Source organism: Salvia miltiorrhiza, unplaced genomic scaffold (genome assembly GCF_028751815.1).
Source record: "Salvia miltiorrhiza cultivar Shanhuang (shh) unplaced genomic scaffold, IMPLAD_Smil_shh fragScaff_scaffold_39, whole genome shotgun sequence".
NCBI lineage: Eukaryota > Viridiplantae > Streptophyta > Magnoliopsida > Lamiales > Lamiaceae > Salvia > Salvia miltiorrhiza.
The window spans coordinates 1292941-1316887 of NW_026651458.1; the positions used below are offsets into that span (position 1 = coordinate 1292941).

At 37.0% G+C, this 23947-nt stretch overlaps 2 protein-coding genes across 2 annotated transcripts; one reads left to right on the forward strand and one right to left on the reverse strand.

Moving 5' to 3' along the window:
- The first annotated feature begins 920 nt into the window (after window positions 1-920).
- On the forward strand, window positions 921-16708 carry LOC131002911 (uncharacterized). The gene is made up of 16 exons (XM_057929396.1): window positions 921-1294; window positions 1599-1732; window positions 2983-3040; window positions 4369-4584; window positions 5341-5613; window positions 7226-7360; window positions 7453-7578; window positions 9762-9806; window positions 10009-10116; window positions 11497-11639; window positions 11739-11862; window positions 12730-12804; window positions 14222-14590; window positions 14674-14766; window positions 15266-15425; window positions 16174-16708. The coding sequence occupies exons 1-16, from the start codon at window positions 1064-1066 to the stop codon at window positions 16407-16409; spliced, it is 2526 nt and encodes an 841-aa protein (XP_057785379.1). The 5' UTR covers window positions 921-1063; the 3' UTR covers window positions 16410-16708.
- A 547-nt stretch (window positions 16709-17255) lies between these two features.
- LOC131002949 (uncharacterized) lies at window positions 17256-22358 on the reverse strand. Its single transcript, XM_057929440.1, has 3 exons — window positions 22164-22358; window positions 19933-20425; window positions 17256-19350 (listed from the first exon to the last, which is right to left on the reverse strand). The coding sequence occupies exons 1-3, from the start codon at window positions 22356-22358 to the stop codon at window positions 18917-18919; spliced, it is 1122 nt and encodes a 373-aa protein (XP_057785423.1). The 3' UTR covers window positions 17256-18916.
- Window positions 22359-23947: the final 1589 nt, after the last annotated feature.

The window sequence follows — 23947 nt, forward strand, 5'->3', positions numbered from 1 at the left end:
TCTTTACAGAATGACTGCCTAAGATAAACCAACCTATCTACTTTCAGTACTACAATGTTGATACAACACAGAACCCAAAACAGCCGAATAACTAAAGTTAATCGGACAAAGCAAACAACCTGCTACGCTCCAATGGCCTTGCACTTCAACTTTTGCCCTCGACGTCCCGTCGATACAAAGATAGACTTTACAGATTGGCTGCCTAAGTCTACTTCGTCAAAGCAATCCTTGAAGAACCGGTGACACGTTTGCAGCAGGAAAATGACGAGATGGTTGTGAGTGAATGTTAAGTCTCTGATTTTGCACTTCCAAAACGTAAGGATGATTGAAGCTTCTTGCTGCATTTATAGGCCTTCATGTCGTGGTTGGTTTCATCCACTTCCCACTTCCAGAACCTTCCTATAACTGCTGCAATCCGTCTTCAATAACTGCTAGTCGACCAGCCTTGGGATGTTGGCTACGAGATCATGGTTCCTGAAAAATAGCAACAGCCTTCCCACTACTTTGAACCATGCATAACCGCATATCCACTTATTAGAAACGTGATCAACAAGCATAGAACTGTTATTTCACAACCAAAGAATAAGAAAACGTGAAAGGAAGGTAAAGATTAAATATATACAATTACCAATGGAGAGTCAAAGTATAGAGTCAAGGCAGACTCCAGAATGTTGGTTGAAACCCAGAAATGTTGACACCATGAATGTTATCAATATTCCACCCAACATTGAAAATACGAATGTTATCAACATTGGTCCCAACATTGTCGGAGTCAACATTGACTCTAACAGATATTTGTTTAATTAATAAATTACATTAAATTTTAATTAAATTAATCAAGAAATTATTAAATTAATCAAGAAAATATAAATATCAGTAGAAATTAAAATTAAATAAAACTAACTTATTTCGGAAAATTTGCATAACATAATTTTTTTAATAAAAGTGGAACAAATCAAAGATAAACATGTCCTTAAATTGCAGAAGTTTGGAAAGAGACTGTTTTACTTCGATACTTGTACTAGCTCTGAAAATTTCCTCCTGAAGCTTCAAATTTGTGAAAATGGCGGATTTTGAAACCCTAGCAGCTGCTCCATCAACTGGCCTAGAAGAAGACACCAAGACAAACGAAGAGTTGATGCCCGACGCTAAGAACCCTAGTGAAGGCTCGGACTCTGACTCGGAATCTGAATCGGACTCCGACTCCGAAGATGAATCCAAAGAGAAGGCTCAAATTGCAGCACTAGAAACACAGCTCTACAATAATCCATCGGATTATGATTCTCATGTCCAAGTAAACAGCCTCACCTGCCTCACAAAAACATGCATACTTTCATTCATTTTGTATGGTTATATTTTGGGAAGATTCAGATGAAATGAATATGTATGAACTTGTGTGTGCTAGCTTTTCTGTCTGGAAACTAGAGTTATTTCAGGGATGTTGCAATTATATTGGCGCATATATATCTCTTTTGATGGACGGAATTTTTCCCCTTACGTTTTAGCCTTCAGAGTTTGATCTCTTAGTCTGTAGCTTTGCCTTTCCACGGTATGGAGGATTATGCTGATTCTCGGTCTCTCTCTGTGATTCTTAAAAGTATATAAAAGCTCTGCGGAAGCAAGGGGACATAGAGAAGCTGAGTCAAGCAAGGGAAGCAATGAGTTTGTTATTCCCATTGACTCCTGAAATGTGGCGGGAATGGGCTAAAGATCAAACTACCATTAGCTCCTCGTGAGTTTTTTATTTACATGTTTGTTTGTTTTGGCTTGTTTTGAATCCATGTTTCGATGTTACAATTCTGTCTGATCACTCTGGTTACTCTAATTTCTAAGATTTTAACTGGTGTCCTGTATAATTTATAAGCTATAAGCTACAGAAAGAAAGACAATAGTGTTTTGGCTTACTGAATTATGATTGTAACAAGGTGATATATTTTAGGGCTGATCATTGCCCTGTGCGAACTGTTATAAAATTTTGGCATATGCATATCTGATCTTTGTATTGGTGCCCAATGAATCTCTTGCATATATTCTGTCTGATAGTTTGATATGGTGTTAGTTTCTCGGACTACATGAATTTTTTGTCGCTTACCAAGATCATTAATACATAATGTTGGGACAGAGTAAGTGAGATGGTTTATAATTTTGTAGGGAGGAAAAGGTGGATGTGTTCTTAAAGAATAGAACAGGAGGAGAAAAATGTACTTTCAAATAGCAATCAATTAGAATTATGTAAGTCTTAATTAAGTTAGTGAGGTATCCGTTATGACTTAATGCATGTAGCTGATTGGATAGTAGTGAGATAGAAGGTGATTACTGAGTGTAAGCATAAAACTATAATTATGTGTGATAAGGTCCTTTGATAAAAGAAGCCCATATTATAAAACTTCTTCTTCTGTGGAAGCCATTGAAGATTCATTTATATATGGCAAATATAGCATGACACACTCTTAGCTGCCGATATACTGATGCAGTTTTACAACTTTAGCTAGAGCTGGCAGCTGTCAAGATAATTCTCCTTGATTGCAGGATCAGAATACTTTAATTCTTCTCCTATGGGAATAGTTTGTTTCACTCGTCTTGTGGCTTCTAAGGATATTGCTATTTCTTGATTGTACCATGTTTTTTGCTCACTATTATTTAGTAATTTAGCCAATATCTTGATATAGCTTATATTCTGTAGTTGATAATTAGTTACATATTAATGTTATGATAGAATTTGGTTATATGCAATATGCTGACCAATGATGGACTAGCTAACTTTTGGCTATTTTTTAACAATTAGTAATACATGATGGTCTGCACCAGAGCATATTAAACTGCATGCTCTCTTCCCTTTCCCCCTCTCCCTATCTCTGCTCACGTGTTTTGTGTACACTTGAATCTTGATTAATGTATGCCAGAATTAGGTTTCATGTTTTATATTGTGAGTATTGGTGGACATTCTGTCGCATTATTATGTGATAAACCATTCTTTTGCAGGGTAGAAGCATTTCCTCAGATCGAAAAGCTGTATGAACAAGGAGTATCTGATTATATGGTTGGTTCTTATACATTATATCTGAAAACCTACATTAAGATTAGCAGTTTTCTATTCGCCATGGTAATCAGATTAGGTTCTGTTCAGATGTATAAATTGTCTTAGATTTTTACGTACTTCCTTTAGTCATTAGTGGTCACAAGCTTCATAGTGTGACTTTTACTAATATATCGGGCTGAACAAAGTTTTCTTTTTGTTTACTTGTCCCAACCATGTTTGAAGTAGTAAAATTAGATTATTTTTCTTTAGCGAGCCTTAATTAATGCTTTTAATGGGGTAATAAAATGGCCAAGTTATCTGAGATTTCAGCCATTCAAGCTTGGCTCATAATTTTTGAGCTAAGCTTGCAGAACGTCTTTCTGGATATGAGTTTCAAATGATACTATTGGTTAAGGAAAGTGAATGGGAATGTATCACCATGATATGTTGTTAAAGTTTAGTTTGTTTCTTATTGTAGTTGTCAATCTCCATTAATTATGATTAAATTTTTATCCCCTTTCACATCTAAGTGTGTGTTCTCTTTGGTTGTAAGTTTATCATGGGAAAAGAAGGGAAAAGAAAAGATGGAAATTTTTTATCACATTTTAGTGGTCCCCACTCTTTTTATCTCATGTTCTCTTTGGTGGAAAAATATAGTATGAAAATATTATGAAGAGAGAAAAGATAGAGAGAGAAAGTGGGGAGAGAGAATATGAAGAGAGAGAAGAAGAAATATAGAAAGATGAGTTAAATTGTATATAAACTTTGATGGTTAAATTGAAAGATCATAAAAATATACATATGGGAAAATATTATCACACCTATAACTTGTGATAATATTATCATGAATTGGAGTGAAAAGGTGCTGCCCGGGAAATTTTCCCTCCTGCCCGAGGAAAATTTTCAAACAAAGAGAATGTGTGAAAAGAGTGGAAAAAGGGGAAAAATATATGTATTCCACCCTTTTCCATCAAAGAGAATGCACCCTAAGAAGAGAACTTAGTTTAGTAAGCAATAAACTAAAAAGCCAATAAAAGTTATTTCTATTGATCATTTTAGTTATTTTCTGCAGTGCATTGCCTTAGTGGTATATATGCATATAACAGCCAAGAATATTATGGAAATTGAACAGTTTCTTCTAGAAGATGATATATATATTTGTATATATGTATAGTGCATTCTAGAAAAGCATTTTGCAGTTTACTTTCTAGTAATAAAAGTTGGTCTATTTTTTTGATTAAAGATTGATAAATCCCATTTGCTTCCGAAAATGTATATTGAAAAAAGTGCTGGTTTATAAGCAGCTCTACTTATGAAAATAAAGAGTTGACTGATGCTTCTTTGTGCAGTCTGTTGACCTTTGGTGTGACTACTTAAATTTTGTCCAAGAACATGATCCATCTGTCAGAGAATGTTCTGCTGTGGGCATCTCGAAAGCAAGAAATCTGTTTGAGCGTGCACTTACTGCCGCTGGCTTGCATGTTGCTGGAGGTCATCGTATATGGGAACTATACAGGGAATTTGAAGAAGCAATTATTTTTATTATTGACGAAACTGACTCTGGGGTTAGAGACTGTTATTCATTTCCTACATTAAGTTTATGATTTTTCTGTAAATAATGTTTTCCCTATGGTACTTGTATCTGAGCTGTACGTGTGGTTGAAATTTAATTATTCACTGTGTGGTAGTAGAATTGATCATTCTTTTGTCATCCTCGCCTTTTCAGACATTACTAATGGATGTTGGGAACATGGAGGTCTATGCAACTATAGGCCTAGTTATTTCAGCTTATGTGTAGGGACGGGCATCACTTGATATAGATGCAGATGCAGTATATTTTTTGATTAGCTGTTTCTATGAAAAATCATACGTTTGCTTATCAAGAGAGTCCCTTTTTAATTGTTACTCCCTCCGTCCACAAAGATTGTGTGTTTCCTTTTTTAGAAACCTCCTTTATACTTTAAACCTCAATTCACATTCAATTGTTACAAAATACCCACCCTTTACTTTTACAATTTGGTGGGCCCAATACGTTTAACACTAAAATCACATCTTCCAACTTTTTTATTAAAACTCGTGCCCTCCACTCCACCACACACTGTTTGTGGACGGAGGGAGTATAAGTTATAAGTTACTCTGCCAATTTAAGCCCTAAACCCTAAACCCTAAATCTTATGAATTACGTGTTTGTGCTTATCATAAGCTCATTCAGCCAGTTTTTGTTCCTAATCAGAAAAAAGTATGTTCTTTCTTGTTAACTGGTATGTTACTTCTGAATCCTTATAAGTTTCCCAAGTTAATAGTGGCTACTAATTTTGCAGGCAAAAGAAAAGCAGATTCAGCGCGTGCGAAATTTATTTCATCGTCAGTTGTCTATTCCCCATACCGACCTAAAATCAACACTTGTTGCTTACAAGGCATGGGAAGCTGATCATGGGCGTCTCAATAATGTTAACAGTAATGAATCAGATGACCTTCCATCTCATGTTGTCTCTGTATATCAAAAGGCATTGGAGATGCTGAATGACCGTGCTCATCTAGAAGAAAATATTTCCAAGAACAATACAGACTCTGAAAAACTTCAAGACTTCATGGTACTTTCACTATAGAATTCTCTATTCTCTCTACCAGAGGAAATTATATTTTCTATAAACAAAAAGGAAGACTCATCGACCACTTAAAAGGATTGAAGTGCTTGTTCAAAAGACGAGATGTTTATATTTTGATTACATTGTAGGTTAGGTTGATGCAAATTGAGATTCGCTTACAGAAATATTGTGCTGGCGCTGAAAAGCGCAATGCAATTTGAACCGATCTCGGTTGATTCCTCGTTACTGCTCAAAGGGGTTGTCTGAGGTGGAAAATTTAAAAACCATTGAGAGTTGTTAGAGGACTTTGCTTTGTTGTTTTTGACTGATCCGCAGCACTTCTCTTTTTTGTAATAATATTCTTATCACCATATGGAACCTAAATCAGGGAATTTAATGTGGTGTCTTAGACTCTCAGCTGTTGTGTCATTACTGCATGATGTCCTTCTATCTCTGGTAGTGGCCCTTCATAGTCCTTTTCTTTCGGAGATTGGCTTTGTTACTAAGAGTTGCTGTTATCACAATCTGGAAGTTACACATTATAAGATGAAGAAATCTAGGTATAAGAATCATAAGCTCCTCATACTTTATTTTAATTTTGAAGAAAAGAAAAATTACTTCATTTGACTTTTGAAGTTCAATCAGACATGTATCTGCTCTATGCTTAATTTTATAGCATCTTGGTGAATGGTGATTTTAGTTGTCCATTAGCACTTCATATCTTGATGAAATATTTTAAGAATCTAGATATTTCATTTCCAGTTCCAGTTTCAATTGTTCATAAGCATTTTATGTTATTCTGTTGATTTTTGTGTATTATTGCTTTTTCTTTATTTATTTGAAAAAATTGGAAATTGTATGTTTATATGATGTTTTGACCTGAGTTATAGGACTGAAATGAAAATATGTTTATAGCATCTTTTATTATATGGTGGGTGAACTTTAAATTTATGGCTAATACAAAACGATGAATATTTTAGCAGTGGTTCCGACATGATGATATAGGGCTGAATGAAGTTTTTGTAAGTGGGTATTTTGAGTGAAAATAGATTGAAAGGACACTTGTTATGAGTGTCAAGCACAGTACAAAGTTGGAAAAACGTGTCCAAGGTAAAAACAAATTAGGCCTTCAAGGTTTACATACCGAGCTTCTGCTGTAGTTTCTCACCCGTGTGTTTCTTCCACGTAACTTATGTTTCAGAGAAAATGAGGTTGCATTCTGACTGGAGGTTTTGATTTTAGGAGATGAATTAGGGGAAGACCTGAATGGCTCTGTATTAAGTTGGCCTCAAATACTCCAATTTATCTCAAACAATGGTACACAATTAGAGTTAAGGGTTTCAAATGGTAGAATAAACTCATCTAAATGGCTCAATGAAGTTGTTATGTGGATTTCATATCCATGTCACAAATCCTTCTAACTGACTTGCTGAAGTTTAATTTTCACATCTATGACGTTGAATACCGAAATTGTTCTAGCTCTTATTATATAATGGCCAATTCCCATCACTGTCAAAAGACAGATGACATCTAACACCAAATTTATTTATGTAAAACGTGTACTTTCTAATATTTGCAGACTACTTTCAGATTAATAATGATTTTCATACTTCTGCAGACTTACTTGAAATTTGAGCACTCATCTGGAGATCCAGCCCGTATACAGATCTTGTATGAACGTGCTATATCCGTGTTTCCTGTATCTGCTGATCTATGGCTTGACTATACGCAGTACCTGGATAAAACATTCAAGGTTTTGTACTTCATTTTATGTAGTCATCTTATCTCACACATTTATGTTGTCTAAGGTTGCATTAAATCACATTTGATACTGATGCATTGCAGACAGCCAGAATTGTGAGGGACAGTTATTATAGGGCCACAAGAAACTGTCCCTGGGTAGGTGAACTGTGGGTTCGCTACTTACTTGCCCTGGAACGTAGTCATGCTTCTGAGGAAGAGTTATCAACAGTATGTTTGTATTCCAGTCCTTCTATGAGTCTAACACATAATGAATGATTATTCTTTTGTTTGCAATAAATGTGTTTCATATTCAATGTTGTAGTTGCATTTTAATGCATTGCTTAAGTTGACATGGAAAAATCTCTCCTAGTTTCTCAGATTTGGGGGTAAAACAGTATTTTCCATACCAATCTCACTTAATACCATAACTTTGTTGTTGATTCATAAGATTAGAAATCAACCATTCCACTCTATTATCTTAGCCGGTTTTTTTTTTCCTTATCTTAAAAAGAGGATCAATAATGGTTCCCCACTTCCCCCCTTGCTGACTCGAACCCCCGACCTATTAGTTGAAGGGGAAACGTCTTACCAACTGAGTTGTGCTTCGTTGTCTCTTAGGGGGTGTTTGGCTAAGCTTATATTAGAGACCTTATAATAAGCTCCAATAACTTATAAGATGTATACAAGGTTGTTAAAAACAGAGGCGTAGCTGAGGCGTTTTGTCTCTAAAAGGCAAGGCGTAAGCCTCGGACTTAAAAAGATAAAATTCAGAAACTTTATAAAATCAAAATAAAACAAATTAAACACTAGATAATTAACCAAACTTTAACTTAATAACTTATAAATCATAAAAACATCACAATGAAGTCATAAAATGTTCAAATTCAAGCACCATAGTTGTCTTAATTCTTAAGTCTTAGTTTAACCCCACTTAAGACCTAAATACTTAAGCATCATAGTGATCTACTCATCATTGCCATCTTCCTCCCATTCCTGCTCCTCCTCATCGCCCTAAATACCTCAGTAGCTGGCGCCAGAAACTGGTGGCGCGCCGGAGGTTGGTGGCGCTGGAGGAGGGTCACAGCGGAGGGTGGTGGCAAGAACTGATTGAGGAGTGAGGAGGGGAGAGAGGAAGCGAACAGAATCAGCGCTGGAGTTTTTTTTTTTTTTGCTTTATATTTTTCAATTTTAACATCAATTAGGGTTGAGTTTTTTAATTTTAACATCAATTAGGGTTGGGCTTTTCTTTAATTGATATGGGCTTTGCAAAAATTCAAACAATTTAACCAAAAAAGCCCAAAACAGGCTAATTTGAAACCTAGACAGAGGCGCGCCTTTCACTGATCGAGGCTTAAGGCGCGCCCAGGGCGTACGCCTCACACTCAAAAGGCGTAAGCCTCAATTTAGGCACATAAGGCTTAAGCCTTGGGGCGCTTTGTTCACGCCTCAGCCTGAGGCGCGCCTCACCGACGCCTTTTACAACACTGGATGTATAAGATGTAATTTCCCAAGAGCTTATAAGTTATAAGTTGTCAAAATGTTTGAACAATTCACCTTATAAGATTATGAAAATCCTAGTTAGAGAGAGAAAATTGTGAGTTACAAAGAAAATCCTAGTTAGAGAGAGAAAATTGGAGAGAGATGAAATTGAAATGGTATATGATGGAAATAATAAATCATAGTAGAGTTATTTTTGTAAAATTAATGTTTCTTATAAGATTATGAAAAAATAAGTTGGGTTGAGGAACTTATTTGTTGAGGAGCTTATAAGTTGTTGGAGCTTATTTTTACAGCTTACAAGTTGCTAAGGAGCTTATTTTGTCAAACACTTTTGAAGAGCTTATAAGCTGTTTTAAGGAGCTTATATAAGCTCAGCCAAACTGACTTGTTTCTTTATGCAATGGAAAAAATCTAGAAAGCCAAGAAAAATGTATTAATAACTAAGGCATCCTGTGTCAGAGTTATCTTACTGCTATTTTACACATACTTTCAGGTAATCCAGTAACTCAAATTCTTATTGTTGTTGCATACTTGTTTCTGCACATATTTTACACATTCTTATGGATCTCTGACATGATACTACACACTTGTTGTTGTGTGTGCCCTGTTTGCATGTTCATTCAAGAACGAGAAAGAGCACATGCAAGTTGCAACAACAAGTGTGCAGTATCATGTCAGATATCCATGAGAATTATATACCTGTTTGCATGTTAATTCTGTCTGCTTCTGTTATTTGAAGAATATTGTTTTACTCTTCTACTATTTGATTAAGTGAAACAACATTTTGTTGCAAAAGCGGTGTTTTCAAACATAATACATAATCTCTAAACTCTTATTTTCTTGCTATTCCTATGCCCTCTCCCTCCCTCCTCCTTTTCTATTGTGTGCAACATCTCATCTCATTTTTTCAGGTATTTGAACGATCGCTGCTGTGCACTTTTTCAGGCTTTGATGAGGTAACCGTATAAGGATTTCTCTTCATATGATTAATTGCTCTGAAAATATTTGCATTTCAAGTATTCGGAGAGTTACACAACATTTTGACTGTCTGGCTCTTCTGAATAACTTGGATCTTAGAATTATATACCTGGAACGTAGAAGTAAACTGATTGCTGTTTTCTTGTATATTTTTGACTTCGCCTGCATTTTCTGTTTCAGTACCTAAATGTATTTCTCACAAGAGCAGATGGGTTAAGGCGGAGAATGTCTTCATCTACAGCTGTGAAGGATGAGATGGATTATGCAGTTTTAAGGGCTATATTTCAGGTTTTATAATGTGGAATTATTTAAGTGTTTTACTGACTATTGCCTTGGGCATCCTAGATCTCCTACAGTTTTAACCTGCTTGTTTTTTGTAACTATGGAGTTGATAATTAATTTGTCAGAAATGTGCCAGTCCTTAGCTTGTTCCCTTTGTTGGTGGTTAAAGTAGTTGATGTGTCTAAACTTAAACTCTGAAGTAGATAGAAAACTGCACACTTTTTTTTTCTGTTGCTTTTGCCAAATACTAGTTTGTCCGTTCACCTGTCTGTTAGAACTATTGAAGCCTTAACTTCACACACACACACCCCAACAGCCAGATACATACACCGCTTTTAGTAAATGCGGATTGACAAATTTGTCAGACATGTTGAAGTTCTCAGTTTGCTCCCTTTATTTGTAGTTTAACTAGTTGATACAGCAATCTGAAAGTTCAGTCTCATTTCACTTATCTAGAACCTGAAAGAAGATCAACAACTGCACACTTTTTTCATTCTACTGTTGCTTTTGCCAAATACTATTTGGTCAGTACTTCTATCTGTTTGCACTTTTGAAACCATAACATCTCATGCACAAACACAACAACAACTGAATACATATGGTTTTCTTTAAGAAGATGTGGAAAAAGGAGCCCAGAGGACTTTGAACACACCATATCATCTCTGCACTATTTAGCTCGAAAGGGTTCACAGGTTTAAAATCAGAGCTTCATTCATATATTTACTGCTGCTGGTGCATTAGTCAGTGCTGGTTGATAATTGGTAGTTTTGCTTTTGCAACAATAAGCTACCTTACAGGGATCTGGTACATATTTGTCCTTTATCGTAATTGTTGATTGACATTGTTTAATTACTTTCTGCTCTGTCAGATACTCTTTTGGCTTGGTTATAAAAAATCACCATGACTAGGTGAAAATCTGGTCTTGTCTTCTATCAGGAAATTATACTATCGCAAGGCTATGGAATAGTTATTTTTAGTGCTATTACTTATTCTTTTTGAAGCCCTGGCTTGAAACATATGAGTTGCCCACAATCATGCTATCTCATTGAATGCTTATAGATGCCTAGTATCCTTCATGATTGAATAGCCACCAAATACTCTCATTTAATATTTTTCTCTATTGATTTTGATGTGTGGATCTGTCCTGAAGAAGTGCAAAGTACAATCAATTAACTAACAGTTAGATTGTTCTGATAATTATTTTCGTGTCCACTTCTGTCAAAGTCTCAAAAAGATGTACAGCTTAATGTTTGCAGTCTATTTTATGTCAACTGCTGATATTGGCTAGTGTGTCTCTTTTATTTTTACTTAGCCAGTGTGGCGAAACTGTGTAATTTTGAAATCTGTTAACCCCTTAATACCTAATTTTTTGTTTTTGGATCTTAGCGTGCATCAGATTTCCTGTCCCCACATCTAAAGAACACAGAAAGTTTACTTCGCATACAAAGTTATTGGGCCCGATTGGAGTTAAAGTATGGAAAAGATTTGACTGCAGCTCGTGGTGTCTGGGAGAGCTTGGTTAAAATATGGTGATTCCTGTATTGTTTCTCTTTTATGTTTGGTTCTGGATTTGTTGATTGTTATAAACAGATTTATTGAACTATATTTGCTCTTCTGTTATTTTCAAGTGGGTCTATGGTGGAAGCTTGGCAAGCTTATATAGCATGGGAGATTGAGATGGGCAATATAAATGAAGGCAGATCCCTTTACAAACGATGCTATAGTAAGAGATTCCCAGGAACAGGCTCAGAGGTAGGATTTCGTGCTGACTATTCTTCTAGATGGTTCGAAGGGGCTTCCCCTTTCCGTTGATTTTTTCTGGGTGGGGAATGGAAGTTCGTAGAGGAAAATTTCCCCTTTAAGTGAGTCTTCTACCTCTTTTTGGAGTCATAACATTATCTCATATTCCTCTTGAAAAAAAGAAAAATGATTTTTCTCAGGGGATGTATCTGCTTATTGCTCTCCATAACCATCTTTGAACTTGTTTCTGAAATTCTTGAAGACAGGAGTAACTTTTCAAAAAGTTTTTAGTCACAGTTGGTCTTACTGCTGTTGGTTGTTATGTGCTGCATATGATTAATTTGTTTGAAGAATAGGAAATGGGCCTATTCATCGTAAAAAACTTTGGAGGCTAAAATTATGCTGTATGTTAGAATGGAAAGCTGATACAATTTTGTGCTTCTTTAGTATGAGCCAGACAAGCTTATTTGGCTTCTTCAGTTATAAGATGCATATGTAACGTTTTCCCAATTATTCCACCATTGATGTTGCAGAACTCAAATAGCCAGCCCATGCATTCAAGTCTTTCTTTTGTCCTTTTAGAAAATGTTGATGTCCTGTTTGACTTTTCCTCATAAAAGTCTACCAAATATGTTAAAAAAAATTATCTTCCAGTAGCCTAATAAGTTCACCTCCTCTGTTGGAGCAGGATCAGTCAAGTCCAGTGACGCATTAGATACAATTAAGTAATCTAACACTCTGTACCATTTATCAGCATTCTTTTAAGTTTTTATTCAAAGTTTGTATTGGTTCAATGTTTTCTTGATGTTTTCAATTAAGATACATGTGATACCTTGGATTAGATGATACCTTCCTTTCCTAAAAAACAGAATCGTTCAGGACATTTGCCATTCATGGCTGCGATTTGAGAGAGAATATGGTTCGCTAGAAGAGTTTGATATTGCTGTTCAAAAGGTACTTACTTCTGTCTATATTTTGTTTTTCAATATGCCTTGCATGCTAGTCACTACTTTGGGATTGCATTTCATTAGACTATATTTTCCATATAGCATCTATAATTCTTAAAGTTTTACTTTGCACTTGTTAGAAGTAGTGCGCTTCTGATTTGTGCTGCATTATTGACCATATATATGCAAATGGTTGTGATGAATAATAGGTAGGTCACTTTTTTCTTCTTTATATTTTCTTTTGGTACCAGGTTGTGCCCCCAAGTGTCCATATGGATTAGTGCATTTAATAGTAGTATAGTATTATATTGAACTGTCAGTAACCATAAGTAATGCTCAATATCATAATTATAGATAACCAGACATTTCTTTATGCCAACTAGAATAAGAAGCCGGTCTCTGACACATGTGTAGAACTTTTAGAGCTGCTTGAGAAAGAGAAAATAAGAAGTCTCTCCTAATTGATGCCCATTGACAAGGTATCAGATTATCGGTTTTCTATTTGCAAAATTTTATTCTCTTGTTTGCCAAGAATAGAATATGAAGCCTGTCCGTTAACATGTGTGGGACTTTTAGAGCTGCTGGAGACAGCGAAAATAAGAAGTCTCTCCTTATTGATGCCCATTTAGAAGATAGCAGACTATATGTTTTCTATTTGCTAAATTTTCTTCTCTTCTTGTTTGCCACAAATAGAATTGGATAGAACTTCAATAGAATTAAAATTTGTCTTGTTCATTAATTTTGTTGAAGTACATATTTGCAACCAATTCATGAATAAAATTCAAGGATATATTGATTATATTTTGTATGTCCCTCTTAATAAGTTTTCTACTCTAATATACAGCGTTGAGTATTTTCAATTCTTTTAATATTTTGAAAATCCCTCCTTCAACATTATATTAATTGATATTGTCGTATATCTCAATCAAAAGTTATCTTGTGGATGCACATGAGCTTGATTATTGTCTTTCTTTTGCTGTTACTTTGAGGGAATTGACTTATTTTCTTGTTTGAATCATTTAACTTTAAGTTATTGCTAAGACTTGGCTTTGAGTTCTATCTCGCATCTATAAAGTACCAGTGCTTTTAGAGCTATGCATACTTCAAATACTCTTATCTTCTGTTTATTCTCTAGTTTCATAAATTCATTGGGTGCAATAGTATGGTTTTGCAACTTGTATGCATTAAGAAAACCAAAAGATTTTGATTATGTCCTGAACTGCATATGATTAACCTTGGTGTACTTTGGATTTTAGGTAGACATGAGTATATGAAAAATACTTGCTCAAAATAATTTGGGATACCTGCAATTTGGATATTCAGGCTCTTCTCCTTCTTGAGGGGCCTGGGATGCTTTTGAATTTGAGATATTTTGACTATTTACAATACCCCTCCTCAATATACTTTTGCTAACATTGTTGCAGGTGTCTCCTCGTCTTCACGAGTTGCAGCTGTTTAGGTTGCAGCAGGAGAGCAAAAATATAGTTCCAGCTACAAATGAGAGAGAAAATCCTTCCAGGAAAAATGCCCGTGAAAAGAGGAAGCTAACTTCACATTCAACTGAAGAACAGGCGCCAGCTAAGCATCACAAACATATGGCTCAAAACTCAGACAAAAAAGCAGAGAATGATAAAGGTCAAGCAAGGCAATCAGCTGAACCAAGTGAAGCTGCTGAATTAGATAACAAAAATGCAGAACGTGCTAGCAACCCAGAAATACAGGATAAATCCTCTAAAAAACCTGTCCAATTTAATGATCAATGCACTGCCTTCGTTTCCAATCTGAGCCTCCAGGCATGTTGTTTTTTGCTATAACTTTCTTTCTTAACTAATCATCTTTAACTCATGGATAAAGATATTCATTACAATATTTGTAGGCAACTGCTGACGATCTGCATAATTTCTTTGCTGATGTTGGTGGAGTTGTAGCTGTTCGGATTTTAAAGGACAAATTTACCAGAAAATCAAGAGTGAGTTCTAGAGCATTTGATTCTCATTGGGGCTGTAATTAGTAAACTTGGTGAAGGGTCAAGCTGGATAAAAAAGAAAGAATAGTCTTAATACTAATTATAATTCACATATAGTGGTATTTGTCTTCTGACTTTCTAAAAAAAAAAAAAAAAAAAAATATTTGCCTTCCGAAGTTTGTGACTTTCTGATAATGTTTTACGTCTCCATTGGCTTCATTATCCTGTTCTGGTTGTGCTACTGGTGCTCTATTCTCAAAAATTTATTTTCTCTACAATCAAATTTGAAAAGAATAAAATCTTGGAGGCACATCCTTTTTTCCCGTCACTTTCTTTGTAAAATGAAAAAGAAATTGATCAGATTAATCTGGGCATTGCTCAAAGTAGCACAAAGATGTGGTTGAGTACTCTAAAATCTCTTTTCATTTAGAGTTTGGATTTGCCATGTGCATTCTATATTCTGTTGGTCCTTGGTATTTTACACACCTGTCTCTTGGTGAAGGGGTTAGCATATGTGGATTTCTCAGACGATCCACACCTTGCTGCGGCTTTGCAGAAAAACAGACAAATCTTTATGGGTAAGAAATTAAGCATTTTGAAATCAGATCCTCAGCAAGGCAGGAAGAAAGAAGTTTCTGGACGTAGTGTCAGAGGAGAACATGGTAAGTTCATGCAACAGCATGTCTATCTTCAAATTATGCATGCTGCCTAGTGTTTGTCAACTGTTACTGAATAGATCTTCTATCCTGGTCCCACATGGGTTGCTTGGATTAGTCTCACGATATTTTCTCAAAATTAATCTAAGCTAGGATAAACTTGTACAATGTGCAATGGACTCTGATTGTCTTCTATAATGAATTGAACCTCCGTAATAATTTCTATTCGAGATAATAAAAATGCCGCATCACAAATTCCTGTTTGAAGTAGAGGACATCCCTGCCAGATGTGCTACGTAATTAAAAGATGCTGTAATCTTAAAAAAAACGTTCTCGTCCAAAAATAAAAACAAGTCCGAGGTGATAATTATGTCAGACTCGAAAATAATGGTTGTATAGTGGAAGATGTGCTTGTAGAGTGTGTTTTGCTAGATTGTATCCCTCATCCCATCTGCTTTGGCATGGATAGCCTGCCTATAAGCATCTTTGACTTCATACGGAGCAAATGTTGATTAGATATTTAACGTCAGAGAAGAGACTGGATCTTACTGGCCTAACTTTGTCCCTATTTATGTTCTTTACTCCCATCTGATAGACCCATTACTTGAATCACGTTGTTCATATGATACATTCTCTTTATGTGTGATTCTCTGCTTTTCCTGATTGCTGAAATTCTTTAAACCATATATGTGATTTATATTGCTGTTACGTTCCAAAGTGACAGTTAATGGGATTAAACAAAATGATATTGCAGCCAGAACAGATACACGAGAGACCCCGAAGGGAAAAATGGACGTTCAGCCACAATCTCCCACTTCTAAGCATGTTGATGTGCAGCTGAAGGGGAGGAACACATTTGCAGTACCAAGAAACGTGAAACCTCTCGGTTGGAGCAGTCGAAGCAAACCACAATCTGATGCACTTAACGAACAGGAGGACGGGAACCCAAAATCCAACGACGAGTTCAGGAAGATGCTTATGAAAACATGAAGGTCAAATATGCAACTGGCTATGCTTATTGTAATCGATTAAAAAATTGGCTTGCTTGAAGATCTTTTCTAATGGGGCGCACATTGAATATCTTTATCAGCTTGTTGCTTCAACATATGGTATCAAAGCAGTGTTTGTTTACTGATATATTCAGTTGGACAAGGCCTATGTGCCTTATGTAATGTTGTCGAGATCCTATTTGTTCAAGTTAGGGAGCTACAGTACATATTTTTGGCACATTGGACTTGGTTGAAGCTTATAGTTATATGATATAATGCAGAGACCAGAGTATACGAAAATGGTACCCGCTTTCAACTTTAGACAAAATTTACCCACCCTATTCAAATTATATGAACTATCCACAACGAAATCTTCTTGTTTCCCACCTTTTCTATACTTTTAGAAAAACAGGTCCCAGAAATTAGAGCGGTTTTGAGAGCACGATAGAGAGGTGTGGGTTTGGGAACTAGGGTTATGATTTTGATTTTGATTTTGATTTTGTTTGATATGGTGGATTTTTTACTTCATTTTCTTTAACTTTGCCCCTTCACCAAAAAAGTGAATATCTTACGTTTTTTTTTAAAACATTGTGGATATTTTGTCGTTTCATATTAAAAGTATTCATTACTAATCCGCTTGACCCTCAAAATACGTTTGCATACTACTCAAGTGCCACAGCTCTTATGTAATGTAAGCCGCCTTTGTTATTTTATTTCTTCATACTAATTTTCCAATTAAAAAATTAAATAGAATTTAACGGCATGTTCTTTTTTTTTTTTTTGCGAAACCCTAATGCATGGTTTTTTTTAGTCTTTATTTTTTGAGAGAAAGGAGAAAATTGCATTAAACAACTGGAGAGTTTAATACAAAGGAAGCACCTCAGCATCGGAGGGGATAGCACGGTTAGATAAAGCAAATTTAGCTAATCTAGCCGCATTAGCATTGCCTTCACGAGGAGTCTAGCTAAACGAGCAATGGAGAAAGCTTGAAGAAATCTCAAGAATGTTCATAATCATATCCCAATGTACGACAGATCCTTACTGCATTGAAGAAGTCTCCAATAGAGAGGCTGACAGCCGGTTTCCAAAATAATATCCCTATCTCCATGGCGTTGACAGTAAGCGATGCCTTCCAAAGCAGCAAAAGCTTCACCTTCTTCCGCCGAAAACCTGCCTGGAAGAAAGCCAAAACGACAGGCAAGAATGTCCCCAGCTTTGTTCGAAATAACCACACCAAAACCCAACCCATCTTTACTATCAAAAGCTGCATCACAAGAGACCAACGTCTGGGAATCATGGGAACACACCACCTGTTTAAAAGCACCCTTCTTCGTTTGAACCTTCAGCATTTTATACCACATTGCCCGTTGAGCAATCGAAAGGCATTCCTCATGAGAAAACTCCTTCCCCTAAAAGATAAACATATTTCGAGCATACCAAACCGACCAAGCCAGGTTCGCAAAAGTTTTATGAACCTCAGAGTGATGAGAAAGCCTGATTCGATCGAACCAACAGATAATAGAACATTGATTCGTAGCAGCTAGCGGGGGAAGACGAAGAGGAGAACACTCCCAAAGAAAAGAAGCCCACTTGCAACCCCTTAACACATGTTCCACAGTTTCCTCATGTTTCCCACACCGATGGCAAAGAACATCCACATCAATCCCTCGGCGAGAGAGAGCCTTTGCCGTAAGAATTGCCCCAGCAAGACATTTCCACAAAAGAGTTTAACTTTAGGAATCACCTCCAACCCCTAAACCCATTTCCACAGATCGTCCCTACGAGAAGAAAAAGAGGCCTCGTTCCTTTGCCGAATAGAGCATGCAAGCATATATCCAGATTTTACCGTGTACGAGCTAAGCTTCCCCAACGGCCAAAAAGGCTGATCGGGGAAATCAAAAGAGGGCCTGATATGCATTACAATCTTCGACAAATCACAAGAGTTAAAGATCGCAGATAACATATTAAAATCCCATGAAGCAACTTCATCGTTAAAACACTCCCGAAGCTTTACATTCTTCCATTCGTCTGCCACATTAGCCACTGAAAAATTCCCCGAGCCAGCCGGAATCCAAGCATCACAACCCAACCGAATTCTGTCACCTTGACCAACTTTCCATGCTATTTCTTCCAAGAGAAGATTTCTTCCTACCAATAAGCTTTGCCATGTAAAGGATGGGTTATGAGCTTTACCGGCTAGGAGAATATTCGATCTAGGATAATAGCGAGCCTTAAGATACCGAGCCAAAAGGGAGTCGGGAAAGAGAAGCAGGCGCCGCGATTGTTTAGCCAACATAGCTTGATTAAAAAGGCTAAGGTCTCTGAACCCCAAACAGCCCTCACATTTTGGAATGCAAAGTTTCTTCTAAGAAATCCAATGTATGCGTCTCTCCTCCTGTTTCTGACCCCAAAAGAAGCTAGCAGCAAAACTATTCAGCCTCTGACAAATTTGGTCAGGTAAAGAGAAGCAACTTATAAGATAAGTCGGGATTGATTGGAGCACCGACTTTATGAGAACCATCTTTCCCGCCCTAGACAAAAATCTCCTCTTCCAGTCCTTTGCTTTTTCCGCGTCCTGTCCACAAGCATTTGGAAAATTTCGGTCTTCGAGCGGCCAACAGTGCTTGGGATTCCCAGATATTTTCCGCGATGAGAAGCTCGAACAACCCCAAGTTGACCAGCAAAAGCACAACGAATATCTTCAGGTACGCCACTACTAAAGGAAATTTTGGATTTCTCCAAATTAACTTGCTGCCCCGATGCACCTTCATACTGCCTCAAAATGTTCTTAACAACCTTAATTTTCGACGATTGGGCCCTACCAAAGATGATGCAGTCATCGGCAAAGAGAAGGTGGCTCACCCTCAGAGCCGTCTTACACAAGCAAGCCCCATGCATCATCGAATTGGTCTTAGCTTTGCGAAGTAAGCCTGATAAAGCTTCTACACAAAACATAAAAAGAAAGGGAGATAGGGGATCTCCTTGTCTCAAACCATGGCTAGGAATAAAAGAGTGACCCGGATAGCCATTAACCAACACACGAAAAGAAATAGTAGAGACACAACGCATGATGAGATCGACAATAGAACTATGAAAACCGAGATGCAACATCATAGATTCAAGAAAATTCCATTCGACTCTGTCATAAGCTTTGGCCATATCAAGCTTAAAAGCAAAGACCCCATGAGCTTTAGCTTTATTAATTTTCATCATATGAAAGATTTCAAAAGCTAACAAGGCATTATCGGTAATTTGGCGACTAGGGACAAAAGCTGACTGACTTTCATGAACAACTGAAGGTAAAATCAATTTCAAACGAGAAATTAAATTATACACAACATTACAGAGACTAATGGGCCAGAAATTAGACGGAGAAATACATTTCTTTTTCTTAGGAATAAGACAAATATGAGTGGAATTAATCGGGAGGGGGCTGGCACCATTATTAAGAACATCAAGGACCATAGGGATAATGTCACTTTCAACACAAGACCAAAAGGAAGTAAAGAAAAGAGCTGGCATACCATCCGGCCCCGGGGCCTTGAGGGGGTGCATTTGGCTTAGCGCTTGGGTAACCTCCTCCGGGGTGTAGCGCATGGTCAAAGATCTGTTCATCTTCTCTGTAACAATCGGGTCGATGGAGCAGAGAACATCCACGGGGTTTTGGGTAGAACTAGCCGAGAAGAGAGCATTGAAATGGGTCCTGAAAACCTCATCCATCTCCTCATTTTTTCGAGTTTTTGTTCTATCAGCCTTAACAATCTCACGTATATGATTATGCCTCTTTCTCCCCTCGGCCAACTTATGGAAAAAGCCAGTATTTCGGTTCCCCGATTCAAGCCAATCAGCTCTAGATCGCTGCTTCCACAAAATCTCCTCTTTAGTTAGGAGATCATCGAGAGCCTCCTGAATATTTCTTTGCTCAGTTTTTGTATGAGGCTCATGGTTCATCTTTTGGAGTTCCTCCAGTTCTTCACAAAGCTTGACACACTGTCGCCTCACATTACCAAATTCCCGCTGTAGGCAATTACAATTTATGGCCAATTAAATTGTGCCATGTGGAAATTATAAATTAAATATTAAATTATATATTTTATTTTACATTTTGGAATTAAATTAAATATAATTCTAAAATTAAATAAATATATAATTGATATTTAATTATGTGGATTTATTGGCCAATCATAAGCTGCCATGTGTCAAATTCTGCATAAAAGGAAATGAATCAAGAAGATCCAATCATATTGTGCCACCTCAGCCCTAGGCCCAAGATTTACGGGCTCAGGCTTTGAAGCCCAAGCCTAAGCTTCCTTAATTAGCTTTTCCTACAACTATAAATATGAGATGTAGGAAGCTCATTAGGACACACAAATCATTTGAGAGCTCAAGCATTGAAGGAGTAATTCACTACAACGAAGTCATCTCTAACAATCAAGGCGTTCTACAAGGAAGTCAACGAGTTCTTCATCAAATTCATCAAGTCAACGATTAATTCAGAAATAAGGTGGAAGCCCTCTGGATTGACGTCATCAAATTCAAATACAAGTTCAAGTCATCAAATTCAAATACAAGTTCAAGTCATCAAATCAAATCTAAGGAGATTAAGAAGGCGTACTTCCCTCCAAAGATTTCAAGAAACATATCAAATTCAAATTCAAGTTCAAGTCATCAAATCAAGTCCAAGGAGATCAAGAAGGCGTACTTCCCTCCAAAGATTTCAATAAACTTCGAAGAGGATAATCAGAGGATCAAGTAGAGATTCGCAACCCGCAACAAATTCACCTCAATCCATATATTTTGGATTTGTACACATTTTTGTATTTCATTAAATTGAATACAATAAAATTTGTGTTTACACCCGCCTTTCCCAGATTTTAGTTCACGGCCCATATCAGTAAGTCTTGTTTGGACGTCTTCAACAGATGAAATTGGTCCACCAGAATTCCAAAGATCTTTACACACACTTTTGCAATTTTCATCATTCAACCACATTGCTTCAAACCGGAAAGGTCGAGGGCGATTAAGAGTAGAATCCTCCAGTTTTTCCAGCAACATGAAAAGGGGACAGTGGTCGCTAGATTTCCGAAGCAAATGGCTCACCTCAAAACTGGGACAGGCGTCAATCCAAGCTGAGCTTCCAAGCACCCTATCCAACCGTTCTTGAATACAATTTGGACCTTCCTGATTATTAGTCCAAGTAAAGGGCTCACCAGTGAAACCCAAATCCGAGATAGCATAGAAATCAGCCGCATCACGGAAAGCAGCTAGCCGCGAATCAGCTTTAGAATCACCCCCTCTTTTCTCAATATTGTCTCATTAAAATCCCCCCCACAGATCCACCGGGCAACCATAAAAGGTGAGAGGGATTTTAAAAGATTCCAGGTCAGGTGATGCTCCTGAGTCGAGCTCTATCTGTATATACCGCAAAAATCCCAATTAGGATTGATTCTTTTTTTTAGTCTTTGATCGATGGTTTCAACCGTAAGTATCTAATTGATAATTTTCATTCTTTTTTCGAAGGGGATAATTTTCATTCTTTTAAATACCAAATTGATTGCTAATGTTGGGCTGAGGATAGATATACTTTTTAAAGCAAAAATAAAACTTATTTATTAATATCCGAACGAACGATATCCAAAAGCTAAGACGGATAGTCCGACTTTCAGATCGTGACATCATCAGAAGTAAAAGCCAAACGTGCTAGCTCGTGGGTTGCCAAATTGGCCTCACGGCCAACGTGGTAAAAATAAAAAACCAAATACTGCCTAACGTGCTCAAAAGTTTCCCAAAGCTCGTCGCTAAGGGAGTTTGTGCCCTTGAACGTGCCGTGGAGCACATGAATAACCAGAAGCGAGTCAGTCAACATCACAATAGGCCCAATATCATTCTCCAAGCAAAACGCAATACCAAGAATCATAACATGTAGCTCACTCATGAGGGTCGCTGCCATATGTCCAGCCTGGCAACTTACCGCGGTAATAACATTACCGAGATGATCTCGGATAATAACCTCACACCATTTTTTGAACTATCTTCCCGAATAGAGACGTCCACATCCACACGAAAGACTCCTTGCTGCTGTGTCTGCCACGAACTCTCCCTCTCCGGATGAAGCAACCGTTGAGCAAAAGACAACTAGGCACGAGCTTCTTGGAAGTTAGTAAGCATCAACTTATTTCCGTTGAAATTCCTAGCGGCTAAGTTTATGGATTCACCATGTTTGATCTCACATAAAAAATGCCATACGACCCATAGCCGCGTAAACCACTTTTCCAGGCCATCCTTGCCCATGTTATCTCTCACCACATGGCTAATATCCCACATAGAGAGGTGCAAGTAAGGTTTGATCACTGGCCAGAACTCCGAATCCTTCCATATTCTGTTCAACGTCCCACAAAGAACCAATCAATGAGTTGTTGTGCCCCAAGCGTTCCTACACCACAAACATAAGCCGGTACACGACACATGATGAGAGGCTGGAGTTCGCCACGATAAGATTCTTAAGCATGAGCCACAAGAAATACTTCACTTTTGGTGGAATGTTGAGAGCCTAAACTAACTTCCACCATTTTTCCTCGGACATTGAAGTAGTAGTAGCATGAGGCTTATAGTAATCAATTGCATAGAGATACCCGGTCTTGACGGTGTATTGCTTTTTCTCTTTGAAACACCAGTAACGTGTATCCACATCAGACGGCTCTTTTAGGCTGATAGATAAGATTCTTTCGATCACATGGGGATGAAAGATCTCCCTCAGCTTGACCACTTCCCACTCGCCTTGAAATCAATGAAATGGGAAACTATACAACAGTTAGGAGTATCATCGATACAACCGCCACCTTCTTCATTAACTATCGGAATCCAAATGTCTTTGGCACGAATATCCTTCCCATTTGCCACCTGACTCAACCTAAACACTACGCTAGATTGACTCGCAATAGGACGAGATCTATTGTAACGTGTAAGCTAACCCAAGTCGTCTCTCAAGGAAGATCTTAAAAGGCTTTTAATTATATCGCAAGAAAAACAGTAAAGGTTTGATTTAAAAACTAAAACTTGTAAATTAAACTCAACGTGAAAAGTAAACTTAAACTTGTAAATTAAACTTAAACTTAATCTAGGCAAGAAACTATGAAAACCCTAAGCAAGAATTAAACGCTTTAAAGTAAACTTAAACTTAAGAAATTAAAGACGATTAAACTACGAAATTTAAAGACTTGAATTAAAACTTCTAAACTAGGCATGAAACGAAATTGCATAATTGAAAGGAAAGATAAACGTAAAAGCAAAGCATAAACATGATGAAACAAAAGAAATTGAATTAAATACGAAATACCATAAACGTCACGAGGATGAAATCTGTCACTTGATTACACCTTCAAAACAAAAACTAAATAAACTAACTTGAAAGTAAACTAGAACTAAAAACTTGAAAACTTGAAGAAACTAAGAAAGCTTAAAAATGCCTAAGTCTTGGTTGCCTTGCGGAACAATGCTTCTCAAGGTGGAACGAAAATTAGGGCAAAGGGAATAATTTTA

What these genes read in the sequence shown, in the direction of transcription:
- LOC131002949 (XM_057929440.1), bottom strand. Translation starts at nt 22,358, where the DNA reads ATGGCAGCGACCCTCATGAGTGAGCTACATGTTATGATTCTTGGTATT. An exon ending in AGCACGTTAGGCAGTATTTG is followed by an intron (nt 20,426 to 22,163) that starts GTTTTTTATTTT and finishes AATTGCCTACAG; the next exon opens with CGGGAATTTGGTAATGTGAG. An exon ending in CAAGGCCCCGGGGCCGGATG is followed by an intron (nt 19,351 to 19,932) that starts GTATGCCAGCTC and finishes TGTTTTGTGTAG; the next exon opens with AAGCTTTATCAGGCTTACTT.
- LOC131002911 (XM_057929396.1), top strand. Translation starts at nt 1,064, where the DNA reads ATGGCGGATTTTGAAACCCTAGCAGCTGCTCCATCAACTGGCCTAGAA. An exon ending in AAAAACTTCAAGACTTCATG is followed by an intron (nt 5,614 to 7,225) that starts GTACTTTCACTA and finishes ATACTTCTGCAG; the next exon opens with ACTTACTTGAAATTTGAGCA. An exon ending in GAGAGCTTGGTTAAAATATG is followed by an intron (nt 11,640 to 11,738) that starts GTGATTCCTGTA and finishes GTTATTTTCAAG; the next exon opens with TGGGTCTATGGTGGAAGCTT.